We start from the raw sequence: 19,669 nt of genomic DNA on the forward strand, positions 1-19,669 counted from the left end.
TTGTCTGCACTCCAGCCGCTGCCTTTCGCTCCTTCGCTATTCATGTGAATATGCAAATGACGGTGCATCTCATTCAGTTGTCAGCTGAGTCATGTGACCCAAACAGCGGGGTCTTAGGGCACGCAGGCGTGGGGAGGCTCCAGTGGTGCAAAGGAGGGGGCGGGGGCGGAGGGGTGATCTCCACCTGCACCAGTCTGCTGCGAGACGGAGCCGCTCTTTGCATAATGGACGCTGATTGATGGGATTTTCTTCTTTTCACAAAGAAAAACACAGTAATACCACACACTTACACACCTGCCAAGGGGCGAGATATCACCGTTTAATGTCTTTAAAACCCATCGTCATTCATATATAAATGGCGCGATTAAATTTAAATAGAGTAACAAACAAAACAAAACAAAAAAATCTATTTAACAAATCCTCTCTCTGAAGCCAACATATACTGTTGGAACCAAATATTTACATACAATGTATAAACACTACATCCTGTTTTATTTTCCTTAGGGTCATCTTAATCATTTCTATTGGCTAAACCTCAGAGTAATATGCCTTTTTTAGCCAATGTATGCATTTGGTTTCAACTGTATAAACACGATTTAGACGCTCCTTTAAAATCACACACCTCATCTTTCTAATCATCCGGGGTATGCTTCTACCACACAGGATCTCAATTCTTGATGCAAGACAAAATAATAATAATAATAATAATGAAGAAAAAAAACAAAACAAAACACAACTGCCCACAGATTTAGTGGGAAATTTTAATCTACTGTTGCCATCAGAAATATTCAACCCCTTTAGAGTTTTTCAGGATGCATCACAGAGCCAGATTCTGCATGTAGTAAATGCCACAAAGTCAACACAAAAAATGCAAAATTTAGCATTTGTGTGCAGCATATTTAGTTGGCATAACTATGTCACAATAATACGGTTTAAACCGTCTGACGGAGTTGCCATAATTAACTCTTTGGGATTTCTATCACGGTTCTTCATTTGCTTCAGCTGTGATGCGTCCATCTGGGTATTCAAGGTGACTTTGCACGCACGAGAAAGGCAAAGGAGCTTACGTAAAAGCTGAGCGAAAGCGTATTTCATCCCGTCTAAAGGGCCTTGGATAGAAGGTTTAAAAAAAAAAAAGTGAAAAACTTGATGAGACACAATTGGGAGCAAACAACTTTCTGGCTGTGAAAGCGAGCCCAAGATTTTATCAAGGGTCCTTGGCAACTTGGTTAGAACAACTGGTACAAACCCTGTGTGACTGTAAGATGAAGAGTTTCAGTGGCAATTAAAGGATGTGCACTGAAAAAAAAAAAACAAAAAAAAAACTTCAAGGCCAGAATCCGAGACATACTCAACGCTCGACCACACGGATGATCAAATACGAGTAGAACAGGTCAGGAGGAGTCTGGACATGACTACTGGTAGACTGTTCTTTGGTCTGATTATTCCAGCGGTATTGTCATCGGCCTTCATGCAAATCATCACTATGGCATTAGGTGTTGAAAGGGGGGGGTTGTATATTTCTGACTTCAACTGAATGCACGTGTATATGTGCATATATGGAAAGGACAACTCCCAAGCAGAGTTAGTGAAGAGGGAAACACTTTGCCATCTTTTTCAGTGTAACAGCTCCACTGCGTTATTTCTCCTCTGTTTCATTATAGTTAAATACCTAACGTCCTGTATGCAGATTATACATAAAGCCCGTTTCAACATGATACATGTTTGGCTTGATACATCAATCTTAGACTACAAACATTAGCTTGGAACAAAGGTCACAAACGACAAAGTCATTCAAACAATAATATCTTCTCTTATCATCGTGGTGATTTTTAAATACACAGGTTAATAGTTATTTGAAAAACCTAAGCAAGATCCAACGCAGTTCATATGAAACACTGGCAAAATGTCCATTGGAAAGAATGGCTGGAGCCATGCTTTTGTCGTTTTCCTCACATTTTTTTTTCCTTCTGCAAAGAAATGCTTTAGATCAAGTCCAACTAGTCAGCATGCGGTGTGCCACAATCCCAGCAAACGAGAGAGATCCTAATTAAGAAAGGCCACTAGGCAATTAGAACCTAAACTCCCTCACTCTGCTCAACCCACCTCTTTTACGACCAATGTTTAATATTAATCCACAAGAACTGCTTCAAATTGAACCTTTTTTCTCCTTACGCTTCTTTAAAAATTTAAAGCAAATCGCAATTGAAACAGTGCAAAACAAATCAAAGCTGTGCAATAAAGCCTACTGCTATAAGATCCCATACGCACATCTTAGCATAAAAACCAGACATCAGTGATAAAAACAATACATGATTAAAAATGTATAACAAAAAAATCAATGATGTGGTAAATAAAGCATGGACACGAACTGCGTAACAGAGCAGAGACATTCCCCTGCAAGATGGAAAAAAACAAACAAAGGAATTATCAGACGGCATCGTCTGCTTTAATTTTCTGACTTGCCCCCCCTCCTGCACCGCCCCCTACCACTGCAGAGTCTCCGCTGCCTTAATGGTGGAGCGGGGAGTCGGGGTGCCAGTGGGGTGTGTTCGGAGTGCGTCGCCTTGCGGGGGCTTGAGCAGCCATCTGCCACCCTACTTCAGCCAGCCTAAGCATTATTCCCAGCCCAGCCCAGCAGGCCTGCTGTCTCCCCCCTACCCCTCCAAAAGGGGGCTCCTGCTGTGGGGAGATGTAGCGGAGGGGTGGGGAGCTCCCCCGCGAGACCCTTTGACCCGGTCCCCCGCCCCGGCGGGGCAGACGGCCCAGACAGACAGCACCGTGTCTGCTCCCTGCCGCCTTCCCCGTCTCTCTTTTATCAGCCACTGAGACCCCAGGGGCCGATGGAGAGGCAGAGGGGATGGAGGAGAAAGAGGCTTGGCGAAGGAACACAATGAAGAGACTGACACAGACCACCCTGACCTCCCACCGCAACCCCCACCCCACCCCGATGCATTCATCTTTGGGTACAGATCTCTCCATTCCCCACAGACAGACTGCTGCCCTCTCCTCCCCCCTTCTCCTTTTAATCTCTGCACCACTCAAAGCCCAGTGAGCTCCCCAACTCCGTGTGGCCAAGCATGCCCCTACTGGCCACACGACACATAGTCTGGATGTTAGGTAGCTTTCTCGTGGTTCGTCTTTCTCCACCTGTGTCATCGAATGTCAAGATCAGCAGCAGCAAACAGCAGTTAATCGTCCAGGCGGGGAGTGAAACACACAGTAATATTTTAATTAGACTTTGGGCGTCAGCGCGGCTCGTGTCCTCCAACCGGGAAGAAGCTGCCGCTAGGCTGTCGTGGTGAGCTTCTGGATGGTGCGATTGTAGTACTGGGTGGTGATAGCTTCCAGGGGGCTCCAGCGATGCGCGTGCAGCTCGATGACCTCCATGAGCAGGGAGCGGGTCAGCTGCGACTCGGTCGGACACAGCATCTTGTCCCTGACGGCTGCTAGGAGCTCCGTCATCATCTCGGGGAGCTGCTCCTCCAGCAGACGCCCGGTACTCTGCAGCTAGAAGACAGACAGAGGAGGACGGGTTAAAGTCAAGACAAGGCAAAAAAAAAAAAAAGAAGATATGGGTCCCCTTATTGAGAGCAAGACAGTGTCTGGCACCTTGTTACTGTGAGCACACAGAGCCAAGAGATTCACACAGCCTGCAGCTATGGAGCTGTTTCTCAGCATCTGGGAGCTGTTGGTAATTCCCAGCTCACCTGCCTTCGCTCTTTCTGCCCTCACACCCCAAGGCTGTTCCTCAACTATTGAAGGATTAATTCAGGAACTTTCAGCTTGAAGGGTTTCAAATCAATGAACTGATTGTGGTTCTGAGGGTGATGGCGACTCCTGCTCCTTATTAAGTTGAGATGTTCATTCATTCTACATTTATTTATGTGAAAACTAAAAAGAAATTATTCATGAATGTAAACATGATCAAAATCATATGAATAAAAAATAGAATTTTACTGAGTGCAAAGTCAGACACAGAAGTGTTTCATTTTGAGGCAAACATTTTTCTCCCCTGAAATTACAAATTGAACTTAAACTGTTTTTTCATAAGAGAATAACAGATTGGATTAAAAAAACAAAAAACAAACAAACAAAAAAAAAACAGCTGAATGTTGGATGGTAGAAAAAGTATTCACACCTCTTGAGCCTTCTCAGGCTTTGTATTGTTAAAATAAACTTCAGTGTAGTTACATGGGATCTGGTGTAACAGACTAGCACAAAGAAAGTCATGCAATGAGACAAAATTATCCAAATGATTTCAAATAAAATTCTAAAACGTCTTTTGGCCTTCTAGCTTTGGTTAACAAGTATTTTAAGGTGAATCTCAGACGTCGTCAATTGTCTACAAACTAAAGTTTCGGCCCATGCCTTTTTTCAAAATAGCTTGAGCTCCATCAGAGTGGAGTGTGACTGTGAATTTGTTTTTTTTACTCATCCCCTCCCCCCCAAATGAAATCACCAACTAGGACATTGGCCCAGTCCTAAGTCAGGACATTGACTGGACAACTTGGTTGATTTTTTTTGTGCTACATTCTGATGAATTAAGCAGTCTTCCATATAAAAATATCACCTTTGTAATGTGACAAAATTGTCAAATTCATGGGGTGTGAATACATGACAATTTCACTGATAATATTAAAATACAAACAGCTTAATGGTTAAAAATGTTCTTATTTTAATTACTTGGAAAATACACTGCTTTATCTAAACACGTACAAGCTCAGAAATAAGTCAGGTCCTGGTTTTTATAAAAAAAAAAAAAAGTTTTTCTGTCGTGTGTTATGTACATTTTTATTGAGACCAACTGTGAGGACATTCCTCAGATTGTTTTTTGTAAATGTGAGCATGCTTGTGTGTGGTCCATACCTCCAAGGAGCAACAAAGGACGGCATCTTCTTTAACATCTGTTGACTCAAGCAGCTACGAAAAAAACAACACAAAAACACACATGAGGACTATACTTAGAAGAGCAAAGGTCTACGCAGTAAAATATAGTGATATGAAGCTGAACGCCACAAAATGACACTTGGTCTAAAGCAGAATGTTAAAATTGACCTCAGATAAAAATACTAGACGTTCAAGTGTCTGTAAACATCATTCATCTGACAGAAGAGAAGGAACACCTAATGCCACTTGTGAGCATTTTGTGCCACCACAGACCCTCGAGTCAGACAAAACGGCAAACATCATTCAGAAAAGGCTTAAATTATCAAAGCTCTACATATGCATACACAAATGAACAGACAGTCTGTAAACACGTCGTGCAGCCAAAGACAAACAGGCGGCTCGTACACACACTAGTAGTTGTGTACAAACTAAGGGAGCGCACCCATTTACCCATATTAAGGTGACGCTGCTTACAGCTATAAACGGTGCGTCTGTTATACAGCTAACTGCATGCTGGCTCCCGGAGGCGGAAGGAAGCATATCAAGCTAATCTCAACTTGTTATGATTGTGTTATTCTACAAAGAGCTGGAAGCCAACAAAAGAGCTAACATTCTGCATATGAACCAGGGTTACTTTAAAACTACTTCTCAATTTAGTGGCTGTTTATTATATTTTTGTCTGAGTCCATGTCTCAGAAAAACTATAAATAATGACATTATTATAGCAGTAGAAATGATTGCTTCTTTTCTGATTTAAGTAAAAGCAATTGGCTCGTGTTACACAATTCAACCCCAAATTATTGGTAGCTCTGGCAGGTTTAGGTTTAAAGTCATCTTTTAATTTTACCAACGTGTTTGCACTGTCTAAAAGTAAAAAATAAAAAAAGGGTTGTGACTTAAATATTGACAGAGAATGTGTGAAGGTAGTTAAAGATTAGGGTGATGGAAAGGAGACCTGACAACCTCAAAAACTTAGAAATGTAAATCAAGAAAATATGAGGCAACATACAAACATCTGCTCAGCCATTACAAGAACATATCTTTAGACTGTAGTTATTTAACAACTTAGTTTTGCTCCAAAGTATCAAAAAGCTAAAAACACCTACCACCTAAACGCCGTAAAACAACTCGACTCAAAGATCTGGGTTAGTTCAGCCGACAGGAGTTAAAAGTCAAAAAAAAGGACTCGACAGTATTTTTCTCAGATAATAGTCGGAATATCTGGGGTGTAACCATATTCACTGCACATTCTTTTTTTTTTTTTAAGTGATGCCACATAAAAACTGTGACATAAAGGTCAGAACCATCATAAGTCTGAAAGAAAACTCTGCTCCTAACTGATGTGTTGATCTTCATTTAGTCAAAGCCGGGCTCTTATTTCCACTCTGCAACTTTCCTGGTATTTCACCTATCATTCAGGCCCAGCAGTGGAACAGACGTCAGCTCCTCAGTATGCTAAGACAGGCGTGGTGACAGAGTGGCTGTTTGAAGTGGGAGCTCCAGTCCTGGCGTTTCCACAGTAGGAAAAGTATGTGACAAGCTGGAGGAGCTCGTAATGAGTTCTCGGGGGAGAAGAGGTTGAAGTTTTTTTTTTTGTTTTTTTTTTCCCAATACTGTTAAAATGATCTAATCTATAGTCATTCGTCCTCAGCTCTCCCAGCTCTGCTCTGCTCACACGAGCTTTTTACTTTCTGTCGTAACACATAATATGCGTCGATGGCCACACAAGAACTTCGTCTTCAGCAGAAAGACCATCTGTTTCTTTTCAGTCAGTAAAGAAGCTGGTGAGCGCAAACTTAGAGAACCACTAGCAACTTTTGATCCTCTGATAACACCGATTTAAAATACATACAACCAGAAATATATTCTTAATGTAAGAACATCTGCCTTCATACTGCAGAGAAGAAAAAAAAAATTGCTTTTCTCTTGACAGAGTAACTTGAAATTCAACTAAAACCATCTTTCCAGTTGTTGCATAGCAACTGCAAGTCTCTTTTCAGGATTAGCGCCACTTGTAGTTACATTTAATTTCATTACTGTATTACTGTTGAGTTAATACTGTCTCACTACCTGCTAAACAAATAAGCCTACATATAAAACAGAGTCTGTAATGATTTGTCTGTGTGGGCATTTGTAGATTTTTTTTTTTTTTTTAAAGCTCCCAGGGCAACAGAAAAAGCAAGCTGGTGCTTCATGCAGTGAAGCAAATGCAAACCCAAATCCTGCAATGTGATTTAGCAGGGGGGGAAAAAATAAATAAAACAAGCTGGCTGCCAGGACTGTCCAACCGTCCAGGACTTTCAGACACGGCAGACCTTATGTTATATTGTAGCTCCTCAGACTGATGTTTTATTTTAGACAAGTCTGCAGAAGCAGTAGCAGAAGCAGTAAACAGGCAGATGGTTTCAAGTAAGCTTTAATATTTAAAACTAAATTTAAATTCTTCTACTATGAAGAATTTTAAACTTGCAAAAACTCGCAGCGAATATAAACTAAATTAAATACAACTGGACTTGCTAAGAAACCTGTTGAACTACTCCAATGTAATCAGTGATGTGCAGATCGTAAGAATCGATCATTTATGAAACCTTTTGTGAGACAAACGTCCGTGCAGCTTTTTATTTATTTTTTTTTATGTCAGTTATTCAATTTGATCTTGCTCTGGTAGGAAAGCAGTGGCTGGGTGCTGGAAAGCTCTTATTCCTAGATTTAAAAAAAAAAAGCACTCCCACTCACATGAGTGGTGACTTCAAAGCTTGCAACTCTGCAGCTCACATGGTGATAAAAAAAACAACTTTAATAGCCATGTTCTGGTAGATCTGCTTGTAAAAACTGGCCTTTTTTCACTTTGTTTTGATCATTTCTGCGTAATTTGTTAAGTGCAAACAGACATGGGTGAACAGTGTCTCCGTTTATTTAATGGGAAGATTTCACTGTTTATGCCATTAGGGCAGGCTGACTAAAAAGGAGTGACAGTGACTAAGCGGAAAGGTGTTTAATTTGAAGTTTTAACGGCAGCCGCAGACAACGGTTCTTCACTTTATTTAGTTAGGAAAGGGTATGTGGAACCTCAATCCAGAACTCCCCAACTCTTACCTAATAATATTTTCCAGGTATAAACACAAGAAGTGTGTGTGTGTGTGCGTGTGCGTACACGCACACGCACGCACACACACACACACACACACACAAACACACACACAAACACACACACACACACACACAATTTGCAAAGTATTCATAACTTTGCAAAATTTGCGTTAAAAAGGAAGTTTGTGTTCAATATTCAAAAGTATCCATATTTTATTTTCAGGATGTGATGCAACAACAAAAAAATTTAAGGTATTTTTTGCAATTATGAAAACCCAGAGTAGTGAAAATTTGTGGTGTGAAAGACAATGCACGATTTTAATGTTTGACAAGAAAAAACAAAGGATGACTCAAATTTTTGCCCATTCTTTTTTCACATAAAAGTTAAAGATGATTCAAATTTGATGGTAAAGCATCCGATCAGAACGTTTAGTTCTGGACTTTGTGCATCTCTAACATTGTGTTCAGAGTGATGTACGGTGTTACATATCGTGTGTTGCGCTTAGGCCAAAAAGTTTGCTTTTTTTTTTGTCTCATCTGACCAACGCAGGTTCGTCCATATCTGCCATCTCCAAATGCAGAAAAGACTTTTTAAACTTTCCTATAACTTTATTCTTCTTAACATATGAGGCATCACTTCTCTGGTACTTCCTGTAGTTAGTTGTATGACATAAAAATCACAATATAGAGCAGATTGAAGTTTGTGGTTGCAGCATGATGAAATGTTTGGGCGGTGCTTTTGCAAGGCTCTGTACGTGCAGGAAGATGTGTGTAAGCAAAACTGGCACTGTGGTTTTAACTGAATTCAAAGATGATAGTTCTTGGAAAAAAAAAAAAACAAACTTACAAGACAGACACATTAACACCTAAATATAATTGGATGCAGTATACAGGTGTTTTCTTACCTAAGTTGTTGAGATGTAGTGTTTTAACTAAAACTCTGAGGTGTGAGAATCCTTGTCAAATGGCGTTTTGACTAAAAATCTGTAAATCCCGTCCTGTCAGGCGACGGGGCCTGGATAATACCCGTGTTAAACGGACGGTGGAGTCCGGCGATGACAGGCGCTTAAATTCCGTAATAAAAGTATGTTTTTATCTTTTTTTTTTCTTTTTTTTTTTTTCAAAAATCTCTTTCTCTTTCTTAGTGTTTATTCAATGTCACATGCTGCTCTTATTTTTTCTTTAATTATGTAAAGCACCTTGAAATGCCTTGCTGCTGAAATGTGCTACACAAATAAAATTTGATTGATTGATATCATGTTGTAAACTGTGTGGGATTCTAACTAGTCATGCCACGCCTACGGGTAAGCTGGAGAGTCTTAACAAGCTGAGATAATGCCCTGGGCATACCCACAGACAGGGTGTGGACGGATGGATCGCTGTGTGTCATTGTTGTTCGTTAATGGCACACCGGGTGTGTGTGGAGCGCCAGACTGCTAGAGGTGTGAACGCGGGCACTAAAACTCACTTATACATGTCTCGGCTTTATTCCCTTATACTTGAATGACGCAATCAAAACCTATTTTCACCCGCGGATTCTTTGATCTCGTCTCTCTCGTCCTTTGTCTTTCTACCTGAGAGAGTCTGAGCAAACTTCCTCTCCACCAACTGTCAATCGGACCACAGTCTCCTGCGTTTCCTCCTTCCCACCCACTCGCTTCCCCTTTCAATTTCCAATCTGCCGTTGAGCACTTCTGCATCGTAGTGAGTCTGCTGCGGGTTACCCTGCATGGTTTCTATGGCGACCAATGAAAAAGCGTGACCAGCTAATGGGGACGTAACCCAGGGTCACGCACTTTTTTTACTGGAACCGAGTATGTCTTCACCGTTTGTACCTCGAACCAGACCTCAATGTGGTGTCTGCAGTCTAGACCGCGTCTGGTTGAAAAACAGGAAACCAGATTGCGAAGACGAGACGAGCAGCGAGCGGCTCGTCGTTTCCAGCGCGTCTGCATACGGACCTCTCGTAAACACGTGTAGATGGGGCAGACCAGCACCCTGAACGGCTGGCCGGAGCTGCTCCTCATGGTGCAGAACACCTCGCACAGGAAGGTGATGAACCCCAACCACCGCTCCACGTCGGTCTGCTGCAGCTTCTCACGGCGGGAGAAGTCTCTCTGAAGACGGACAGAAAAATACGAAGCATGCTTTTTACCTTCAAACACTGCACAGAAACAGCATGGCAAACTTCTGTACTGGCATTACACAATGATTCATTTAGCAGGTGGATATATATACAGTAGAGCATTTAGGAAACTGGCACACACATTAACCTCGTGTCACCAGGTGCTTCAAACCCCCCACCAAAAAAAAAAAGAAAAGAGAAGCATTTGACAACTCCATTAAAAATACCTTTTTTTTCTGCTTGAAGTATTCGTTCAGTTTGAAAGTGAGAACAGTGAAGTGTGTCGGTTCTGTGAAAGTGTTGGACTTAATACGGGTTAATGCTTAATGTGCTCACATAAAGCTGTTGCTGTGCAGGTTAAACTGAACCTTTATTAACAGGCAGTGCAAAGGCTTCCACCCCTCCCCTCCCCCACTTGCTCACAATATTATCTGTCAGAAGCTCGAGAAACACGGGCAGCTTACAGAGCTGGCTGCATTTATTGGCACGCCTGGAAAAGATGAGTAAGAGCTTTAAAATAAAGTCATCTTTTATTGCAGCAGAATAATGAGGAGGAAACCTGGAAAACTGGCTCCTTTAATTTGAGCCCATTTATTCTGTGGGGGGGGAAAAAACTACAAAGCTATAAAAAGAAAATTCTGTTTCAATTTAGAGCCTACTGAAAAAAAAAAAGAAAAAAAAAGAAGAAAAGGAGTTCATTATGCTAACAAGGTTTCCAGTTGCTTTGGTGAAGAAAAAGGCCCTCAGCACCACAGATCCACAGATCCTCCACCTTACTTCACTGTGAACACGGAATGGTTGTCACGCATATTCAACCTTTGTTTCACATTAACCCCAGATGGGGAGTTTGATGAGACCGAGCTTATTATTGTTCTCAGCTGATTAAAGGACTCAGTTTAGTGGCGTTTATTGGAAAAAAGGCTTTTTCCAGGCGTCCCTTCAAGACAAGGCAACTCTCTTTGTTGCAGTAGCCTGACAGAGAGATTTTTTTTTTTTTACCCAACTCAAAATAAACTTGTCGCAGTTTGAATTTTGTTTTAAATAATTGCATTGATTTGAACTTTTGGGACATTTAAACAGGTTGGCACATGAAAGTACCTTATTAAAATGCCATGTTTTCTTGTCTTTCCCAATTTGAAAAGTAAAAATTCACTCATTTATCTGTAGTTTCAATGAAAACAAAATCACATTTATTTGTTCTACTATTTCAACGCTGAATTTATGTTCTCAAACTAAATGTTGACTTTTTCTTACTTCTTCAGAGTGAAATCATGCTACTGTGACTTTCACCGCTAGCACAAGAAAATGGCGCATAAAGAGTCCATAACATGAGTGAAAAACACGCCGAGCTTTCCTCAGCTGTGTTTAATAAGAAAGGTCTTTAACAGGTGGAACAGTGGCAGCGTTAAGGCCAACAAAACCTCTCTCTGAATAAACAGAGCAGTCACACTAATTGGCCCCATATTGAGATCCAGGGGTCTAATGGCAACAGCATTAATGAAAGCCTTCATGAGCCCACTTATGACATTTAAAATGTTTTATAGCAAAAAAAAAGCCAAAATGTCAAAGACGAGCAGGGGGTCTATGCTGGCTGGGAAACTGAGATTAAAGAGCGAGATAAAAGAGGAGAAAAGACCACACAAATGTGATGGAGGAAGAGGAAATTAGATGGAAAGGAGGCTTAAGGATCAAGGTAGAAATAAACACATACTTAATTTGGACGTAAATATCAAAACTTTTAAATAGAAAAATCTCAAGGCGGATATATACACATAGCATGGCAAGCTTTCAGATGACAACACATGTCTCCTGATTGCTTCTGATTGTGAGATTGGGCATGCAAACAGCGAGGCGACGGGGTGAAAGGAGGTGAGAAGACGTGGGAACATGGGAATAGAGAGCTCATGAGGGACAAGAAGGAGGAAATGAAAGGAGGGAGCGGCGGCAAAGTATGTAACGCCTCAGAGGATGTTTTCATTCAGGGTGCAGGACTGGAACTGTGCAGTAAAGAGAAGGAATGGAAGGTGAAGAGGAAACAGACTTCCGCTCCCCCTGGGAGTTTAGATTAGCTACTTTGTGCATCGACATGTACAGGTCTGAAACACAATGAGCTGGCCATCAGACGGAGGGGATTCCTAAACCTAAGGTGAATAAAGCCACTGAGATCATGGTGGACGTTTTTTTAAACACACTATACCAAATAAAAAAAAAAAGAAGCAAATTTTCACTTTATAATTAAGTGCAACAATGTAAAATTCAAAACGGAATCGGCACAATAATTGAAGCAATAGGATACAATACAGATAAGATGCATTATGAAGCATGATAATGTGGCACAGATTCAATTATCAAAGAGCTTGATTTTTTTTTTTTTTTTTAAAGAAGCACTGTTTTCTAAATTGAAACCATAACTAAACAAAATCCCCCGAGACTCCGAGAACAGAGGCTGCACAAACAGGAGAAGAGATTTCATTTCGCAATGAGAAGTAGATTCAGTGCGAGCTAATCAAACCAGCAGCTCAGTGCAGTGGCAATTACAAAATGAAGCCAAAGGCATTACGGAGGAAAGGCAAAGGTATTGCGGAGCAATGAAGCCAAAGCCAAGACAAAACAGAGCTTGAAGGCAGACGACGATGCCAAAAGCTGCTCTCACCTGCAGCGCGTTGAGCAGGAGCGATCTGAACTTGGTTCCCTCCACCATGAACAGCGCCATCTTGTCGCAGAGCTTGGCGGCCGTCGCGGCGAAGCTCCGGTCGGACACGGCCTTGGAGTAGATGGCTCCGACCACCTGAGCCAGCGACTCCTCGGACCGCGCCGAGCTCTGCGCCTCCTCCATGAAAGAGGCCAGCTGCTTCTCCACGCCACTGCTGTTGCTCCTCATGCTGTTGAGGAGGTCCACCAGTCGGTCCATGTTCTGGGGTCCCAACCGAGACTCCTCCACGTTAACCTCGTCCTGCAGATAGGGCAGTGTAAAGGTTTCAACTCATTAAAGGATGCTGGTTATTTATTTATTTTTTTTTATGTCATAATTCCAGACATCTATAACACAAATGTCCAAAGTAGTGACTCCTTTCTGAATTGGAGTTGGCCAATTCAGTTTAGAATACAGAGTAAATCATAAAACAACAACAAAAAAACAGCCTGTTAAATGTTTGTTAGTTTCCTCTCCTCCTTATGGGAGAACACAGACACATTTGCTGAGTGACTGCAGAAAAAAAACCTGGACAATTAAATGAAGCCAGACAAGGAGAGACAAGTGTGTCTGCATCTCTGTGCGGTAATGAACCATGCTTGTCTTTTTGAAGTTAATTGGGAAACCAAATGTTAGCGTGTGCACACATACAGATCAGGCCTGGCTGCCCTAATGGAGACTGACAAACACTAAGCAGATTGTCAGTACCTTGTCTTTTAGTCTCCTCCTCAGCCTCTCCTTAGACGACTGCAGAAGACTGACTCTTGGCTGCTCTGCTTGGCCGTCGCTCACTTTTCTACTTGGCAGCATGCTGAGGGATTCCTTATTAACTGTCGGGTCTGGGAGGGCCGTTGCACTCGGAGTGGGGGCCGAGTTGGGCGATTCGTTGGGACTCCTGTGGTTGCAGTCTTGCGGTGGTCGGATGTGCTCATCGCTCACTCTTACAATCTCAGTCTGTTTGTCTTTGGTTGTTTTTGGGGATGCTTCTTTATCGCCTGCTGCGTTTGTCTGTTCATGGCCCTGACCCCTCTGATTGTGGTGCCAGCGGCGATTGTGGCTGTAGCCGTGATGCGACGGTCCTCCTTGGCGAGGCCCAGCGTGTCCTCCTTGGTGCTGGCGAGGGGGTCGACCAGCATTGTGGTTTCTGTTATCTCCCTGATCTGTTAAATTAAACTCTTGCTGGTTTGGGGGCTGCTGTTGAGTTTGATCCCAGTGTTGCAGTGGAGACTGTTGCTGTATCTGCTGAGACTGGTTCTTCCCCACCCCTCCTCCTCCTCCTCCTCCTCCTCCTCCACTCTGGGGTCGCTGCTGCCTCCTGAAAATAAACCAGGTTCAAGTTAGCACCTTCGTGATGTTACAGGGGTCAGTTTGCTCGGGTCTGCCCTTTACACGGTCCGACAAATTACCAAGACATTTACAAACATTCACCTATCGGTACCACTCAACAGAAGTAGTATCTACTGAACTAAAAGCTATAAAAACCAAAAGCCCACTTTCTGCTTACATGAGGATAAACAGCCTGAGTGTGTTTTCCTGTCCTGCATTGATACGTTGTTTTTGCTGTACTGGCTCTGGTCTACAAACCACTGACATATGGTCCAGGGGATTAGTCACCTCCACACTGAGGACACAGCCTATTATCTACCTCAGCTTGTGAACCTGCACAAATCTAACCACCAGCAGCAGCATTCACAACATTTTCAATTGCATAAAACAGAAACAATTGTTGACAAATAAAATATTGCAGATTTAGTATGCAAGGAAATAACTCCAGTTTTAAATCAAAGTTGTTAGGACACTTAAGACGCAACGATCCCCAAGCTAAAGAAAGTTAAAGTCCATCATTTTTTAAAGACATAAAGAAACAATTAGAGAAACGATAAGCAACAAGCTTCAAAATGAATTGATCCTTGACTGCTTAATCGCAAACTGTAAACCCGACAAAAACATCCAGCGTGGCCAAATGAAGAAAGACGAGCAAATGAAAAAAGAGAAAGTTCTTTTTTTTTTTTAGATGTCACACTTGCATTGGTAGTTGCAGCTTGTTAACATTTCACTGGATTAAAAAGTAGAAAAGGTGATAACATTTTCAAAATGTATATATATATATGACTGGTCTTTTTTTTTCACTGATTAGCTGCCATGATTCACATGAGCAATGCAATTATTTTTTATAAGAAGAAACAAAAATGTGACTTTTTTTTTTCCAAAGTAAATTTTATCCTGTTTATGTTATAATGTGAAAAACTTTATAGAAATTACTTATTGTAAAAAAAAAAAAAAACTCTGACCAATATGTCATGGTAAATAATCATAAAATTAGCATCACACATTTTGTTATTATATATAAATAGTCAATAAAATAAAATACACGAACAATGATTTTAACTATTAGTACAGGCATGCTGTTAAACTACAGTGATTTTTTTAACATGATTTAGAATTACACAAGCGGCTGTAGATCTCTCAACATTCTGGTGTAAACCTGTTTTTTTTTAAAATACCAAACAAACTTTTTTCCTATTAATAAAAAGGTGCAAAAGACTAGAAGAGAAAAGTATGCAGAGAAAAGTTGAGCCTGTAACCCTGAGCTGTGTAAGCCTTGTGGGAGGCTGGACCAAGCAAACACAGACCCAATGTTCCTAAATTTTTGAACAGGTCCTCAGTGGGCACACCGCCGCACCGGTTCTTCGCTCTTTACAAAACTCTCTCTTTTACAAAGTTTGAGCTGCCTAAAATTTAGTGATGGCATAAAAAAATGAAAGCACGACCGACCCTGACATTTTGGAGGCCGTAGAACAAAAATTGAAGTAAATTGTGAAAAAGACCCTTTGGCGCTTACAAACTCAAAATTTTAGATTCGGTGCTCTTTTGTAAGAGTGCTCTTTTCAAATCTGATCAGAAGACGGAAAACCAACCTTGGAGATAGTCTCAAAAGAAGTTAACATTCGTGATGTTCTTCCGCACGAGCCAGGTTTTGTACAAATGTAGTAAGTCGAAGAGGACAGGTACATGGTGGCGATGGAGGGCTTTGGTAATCCACGTCAATTTGCAAATGCTGAAGATGAACTGGGCTTTAGAGGCATTAAAATGTTGTTTTAAAAAAAAAGTAATAAACAAGGCAGATGGCGAGACTTAAAGCCTAACTATTTGCGTATCATCTGCATATATTACACAGTGTTTGAACACAATAACAAACAGTGTTATTAGTGCTCCACCTACTCAAACCTCCCATCTGTTGCTGTAGATAATCTGCAGGATCCTACTGGAAGTTTCCTCATGTTATAAAAATGTGTTTCTTTCCACTGTCATCAAAAGTTTGTCCAGTATGAGGGACTGCTGCCAAGTCAACGACTTGATATAACTGACCAGGCTTCTTTTGATAGAAAACTTTTTTTTTTTTTTTATCAACATGCACAGTAAACTGAATTTTACTGTATGGTATTGTAATTTGGAAGAAACTGAAACATTTCAAACTGCATCTGTTTATGATTGGATTGACTCGTTTCTGTATATAATTTGAATCCGTCTTATATGTAAAGGGTCTTGAAACTACATTTTTTGACCAACTTGGTGTTACATCAATAAAGTGAAATAAATTAAGCCGAATGCTACCGTTTTATCTGAAAAAGATTGAGGTTCTAGTTATAATGTGGCATAAGGAAACTAATGTACCCAGTTACCTAATCCTACTCATTATCACCTCCAAATATGCAACATGATGAACTAAAATATTAAAAAACCCAGACTAAGATCTAAAGATCTGAATGAGGCTATCAGGGGTAACAATATTTTAATGCTCATATTTAATATTTAATACGCGTTTGATTAATTAATAAATATCGTAGGTTATGAACATCAGTTCTGCATTAGCCATTCACTGACCTGGTTAGAGTTTCCACAGTGAATGAGGGTATTTCACCAACTCGGTGAAAGGTTTAAACTGCAAAGAAACATCTGAGAGTCTCAGTCAAGTATAATCACATTGGGGTGGCACACCTTCTGGTTCTTACTTACTGCTTCAGATATTTTGTTAGTGTAATGTGAAAATATGCTTGCTAATATGTAAATCTTATCTACAAAAAAAAATGTAAGTGGTTATTCTTATTTTGTTGACCAACAACAATTTCATCTTTCATTTTCCACACATTTTCACATTTGCAAATAAAGTTGAAGTGGTGTAATTTGTCACTAGAAGAGAGGTTTTGCATGATTTGAAAGACCAATACAGTCAGACTGGGTGCTATAAATCTCTAAAGGAGGACATGGCAGGGAAAAAAAACCCAAAAACAAAACCTGTCACTTATTCACAAGTCTCAGTTCTTAAAGGCACATTTTAAGTCCAGTCCGAATTCTTATTTTTGAGACTTGACTGCAACTGGAGTTGGAGTTTCAACTCAAGTTGCCATTATTGGTTTGATGCAACAAACATACTTGTTATTCACTTCAAATTTGAATACTTGGAGTGCTTTTGTTGTTTTCACAAAAAGATTGAAAATAGTCTCCATTGGTAAATGCAGAACTCCTGGAAAGAAATTGTGAAATCATTTGATCATCTTATCCCATCACTGGTAAAACTTCTTCATTTTGCCAAGGAGACATCCAGAACCGCTGAATATGACAAGTGTGATGGATTCACAGGCTCGTGCTAGTTGCTGTTAATTTAGGCTCAGATGTAATAAACCACTCTCCTCATCTACTGATAATCTGAGAGGGGTTAGAGAAGGAGTATAATAAAATGTTAATCATGTTTAATGACCGTGACCTCGACAGTGGTTTGAGTGCTCATCATCAATCAGTCATTACTGTCAGAGATTCCTGCGTTTAGGACAAATGATGGAACCACCGATGAAATGTCATTCAACAATAAGTTACTCTTTCATGATTAAACATCTAATAAAATGGAACATGACTTATTAATTTTGGTTAGATCATTTAAATGGTATTATTCAAGTCCATGGCAGTGTTGGATGTTGCCAGACTGAGACATATTTAATTACATATTCTTCAAATTGATTAAGAAACAAGTCAAATGTAATTTTCAGAGATCTGCCAGAAATGCATCAGGACCCTCATTAATAGAAATTTGCAAAACTATTCACACTTCCTAAACTCTTGAGATTTTGCCCCATTACGTCAATGTACTTTATTAGAATGTTAAATAGCTGATCAATGCAAAGTAGAGCATAATTAGGAAGTAGGGAAAAAAATGAAGCTAGTTTTCATGGTTTTGGAAACTTTCAGACTTGTAAGTCAATTGTTTATACAGCCACTTCTCTCTGTAATTTCAGTTGTAAATGCAGTCGCTCATTCTTCTTACCAAGATCGCACCAGCCCAGGAAAAAAATCCATGAATATCACAGTTAAAGTCTTTTCACAAATTCTCAGCTTTGCACATTTAAAGTCTGAAACGTATGCCCGGATCATCTGAGAACATCAACTTTAATGGCTTCAAATTGATTTTCAGTTGGATGTTGTTTTGTAGCCAAACCCTGTTTTAAAATTTCCCACCACTTTATCTTTGGCGAGTCCCTTGTTCTTCATGATGCCGTTTGTTTTCTAAGATTCTGAACCTTTGAGGCCTTCACAAAACAGCCGCACAAATCCCAGAGGTGTGGATTACTTTCAAAAGTTACTTTACCTTTTTGAGATCCTACTTAAGTTGCCACTAACCTGGCTGACACTCGTCGTTTCTCCCCTGGGCCAGTGGGCAGAAGTATGGTTAACTGCTCTCGGGTGAAGTGATCAAATTGTCTACAAGCAGGAGAGAAGGGTGTGCCAAAATGCAGATGATTGGAAGGATGGAAAGATGAAAGATGAAAGAGTGGAGTAAAGTCAAAGTAAATTTTGTAGGAAATATGAGGTTTTTCATCGAAGGAAAATAGGAGAAAACAACAGGGTGAAAAAGCGAAGCAAATAAGGGAAACAAAAAAAAACTACAGGTTGGTAAGGTCACACAAAACAAGGAGTTAAAGAATTCTACATAAAAGATGAAATTAACTTACAGACATGGTCAGGGGAGGGGGAGCATGATAAAAATGATCAATTATGACTTTTACTGTGTACAAGAGGAGAATTCATAGAACCACTGGTTGACCCAGACAAGAGAATCGATTGACCTGGGGGAAGAGATGTCTGCAGGCCAGACAGTCAATAAGTTGGCCGAGGCTCTGCACAGGCCACAAAACACTGACTTAATGCACTGTGGGAAGAAGGATTTCAGCTGCCTGACTGAGCATTTGCATTATTAAATTTTAATATTAAAATTTTGAAGGGAAAATAAATTTGGGTGGATTCATGCAAGAAGAATTTCAACTCATCACACATAATAAAAGAATAAAAATTAAAGAATCCCTGTCAGAAATAAGACACATAAATGCTGTTTTTTTTTTGTGGTTTTTTTACAGGAAGAGCTTAGAAAACAAAGAAGGAACTGAAATCTTTTTAATGAACTGAAATGAGAAATATGCCAGTACATTCAGTTTACACTGTAGAATGATACGGTGTTGAGAGGAGCATGTCTCTAAACAAAGCAAACGAGTCAATCCCCTTTAAAACACAAAGGAAAAGAAGTTTGTGTTTTAAGACAACCACAAACGCAACTCGACAAATGAGATCAGTCGAGCAGGAGTTGTTTTCTGCCCAATAGTAATCTTGATGAAGTTGATATAGGATCATAATTACTTAAAGCATTTGAACTTTTACACAAGACAACCACAAATTTCAGGGCATTTTATTAGTATTTTATGTGTTGGGCCAACACCAGGCTGTAGAGATCCACAGCTCAGGTGGGAGATTTTTTTGATAGGAGAAATACGAGTTGTGCAGAGGATGCAAAAAAAAAAAAAAAAAAAAAAAAAAAAAAAAAAAAA

General features: G+C 40.3%; 1 protein-coding gene across 2 annotated transcripts in view; it reads right to left on the reverse strand.

Annotated features, from left to right (window-relative positions):
• Nucleotides 1-298: 298 nt before the first annotated feature.
• The window catches only part of ctif (CBP80/20-dependent translation initiation factor), a 50,271-nt gene continuing 30,900 nt past the window's right edge, over nucleotides 299-19,669 (reverse strand). Inside the window, exons 9-14 of one of the 2 annotated variants that reach the window (XM_007558930.2) lie at nucleotides 18,471-18,551; nucleotides 13,506-14,112; nucleotides 12,759-13,058; nucleotides 9,942-10,097; nucleotides 4,870-4,923; nucleotides 299-3,510 (exon numbers count right to left, since the gene is read on the reverse strand). In XM_007558930.2, the coding sequence (XP_007558992.1) occupies nucleotides 3,289-3,510; nucleotides 4,870-4,923; nucleotides 9,942-10,097; nucleotides 12,759-13,058; nucleotides 13,506-14,112; nucleotides 18,471-18,551 (1,420 nt within the window). In that variant the 3' untranslated portion in view covers nucleotides 299-3,288. The remainder of the gene's footprint in view (nucleotides 3,511-4,869; nucleotides 4,924-9,941; nucleotides 10,098-12,758; nucleotides 13,059-13,505; nucleotides 14,113-18,470; nucleotides 18,552-19,669) is intronic. The other variant, XM_007558931.2, reaches the window with a different exon arrangement.

Source organism: Poecilia formosa, unplaced genomic scaffold (genome assembly GCF_000485575.1).
Source record: "Poecilia formosa unplaced genomic scaffold, Poecilia_formosa-5.1.2 Scaffold100, whole genome shotgun sequence".
Taxonomy (NCBI): Eukaryota; Metazoa; Chordata; class Actinopteri; order Cyprinodontiformes; family Poeciliidae; genus Poecilia; species Poecilia formosa.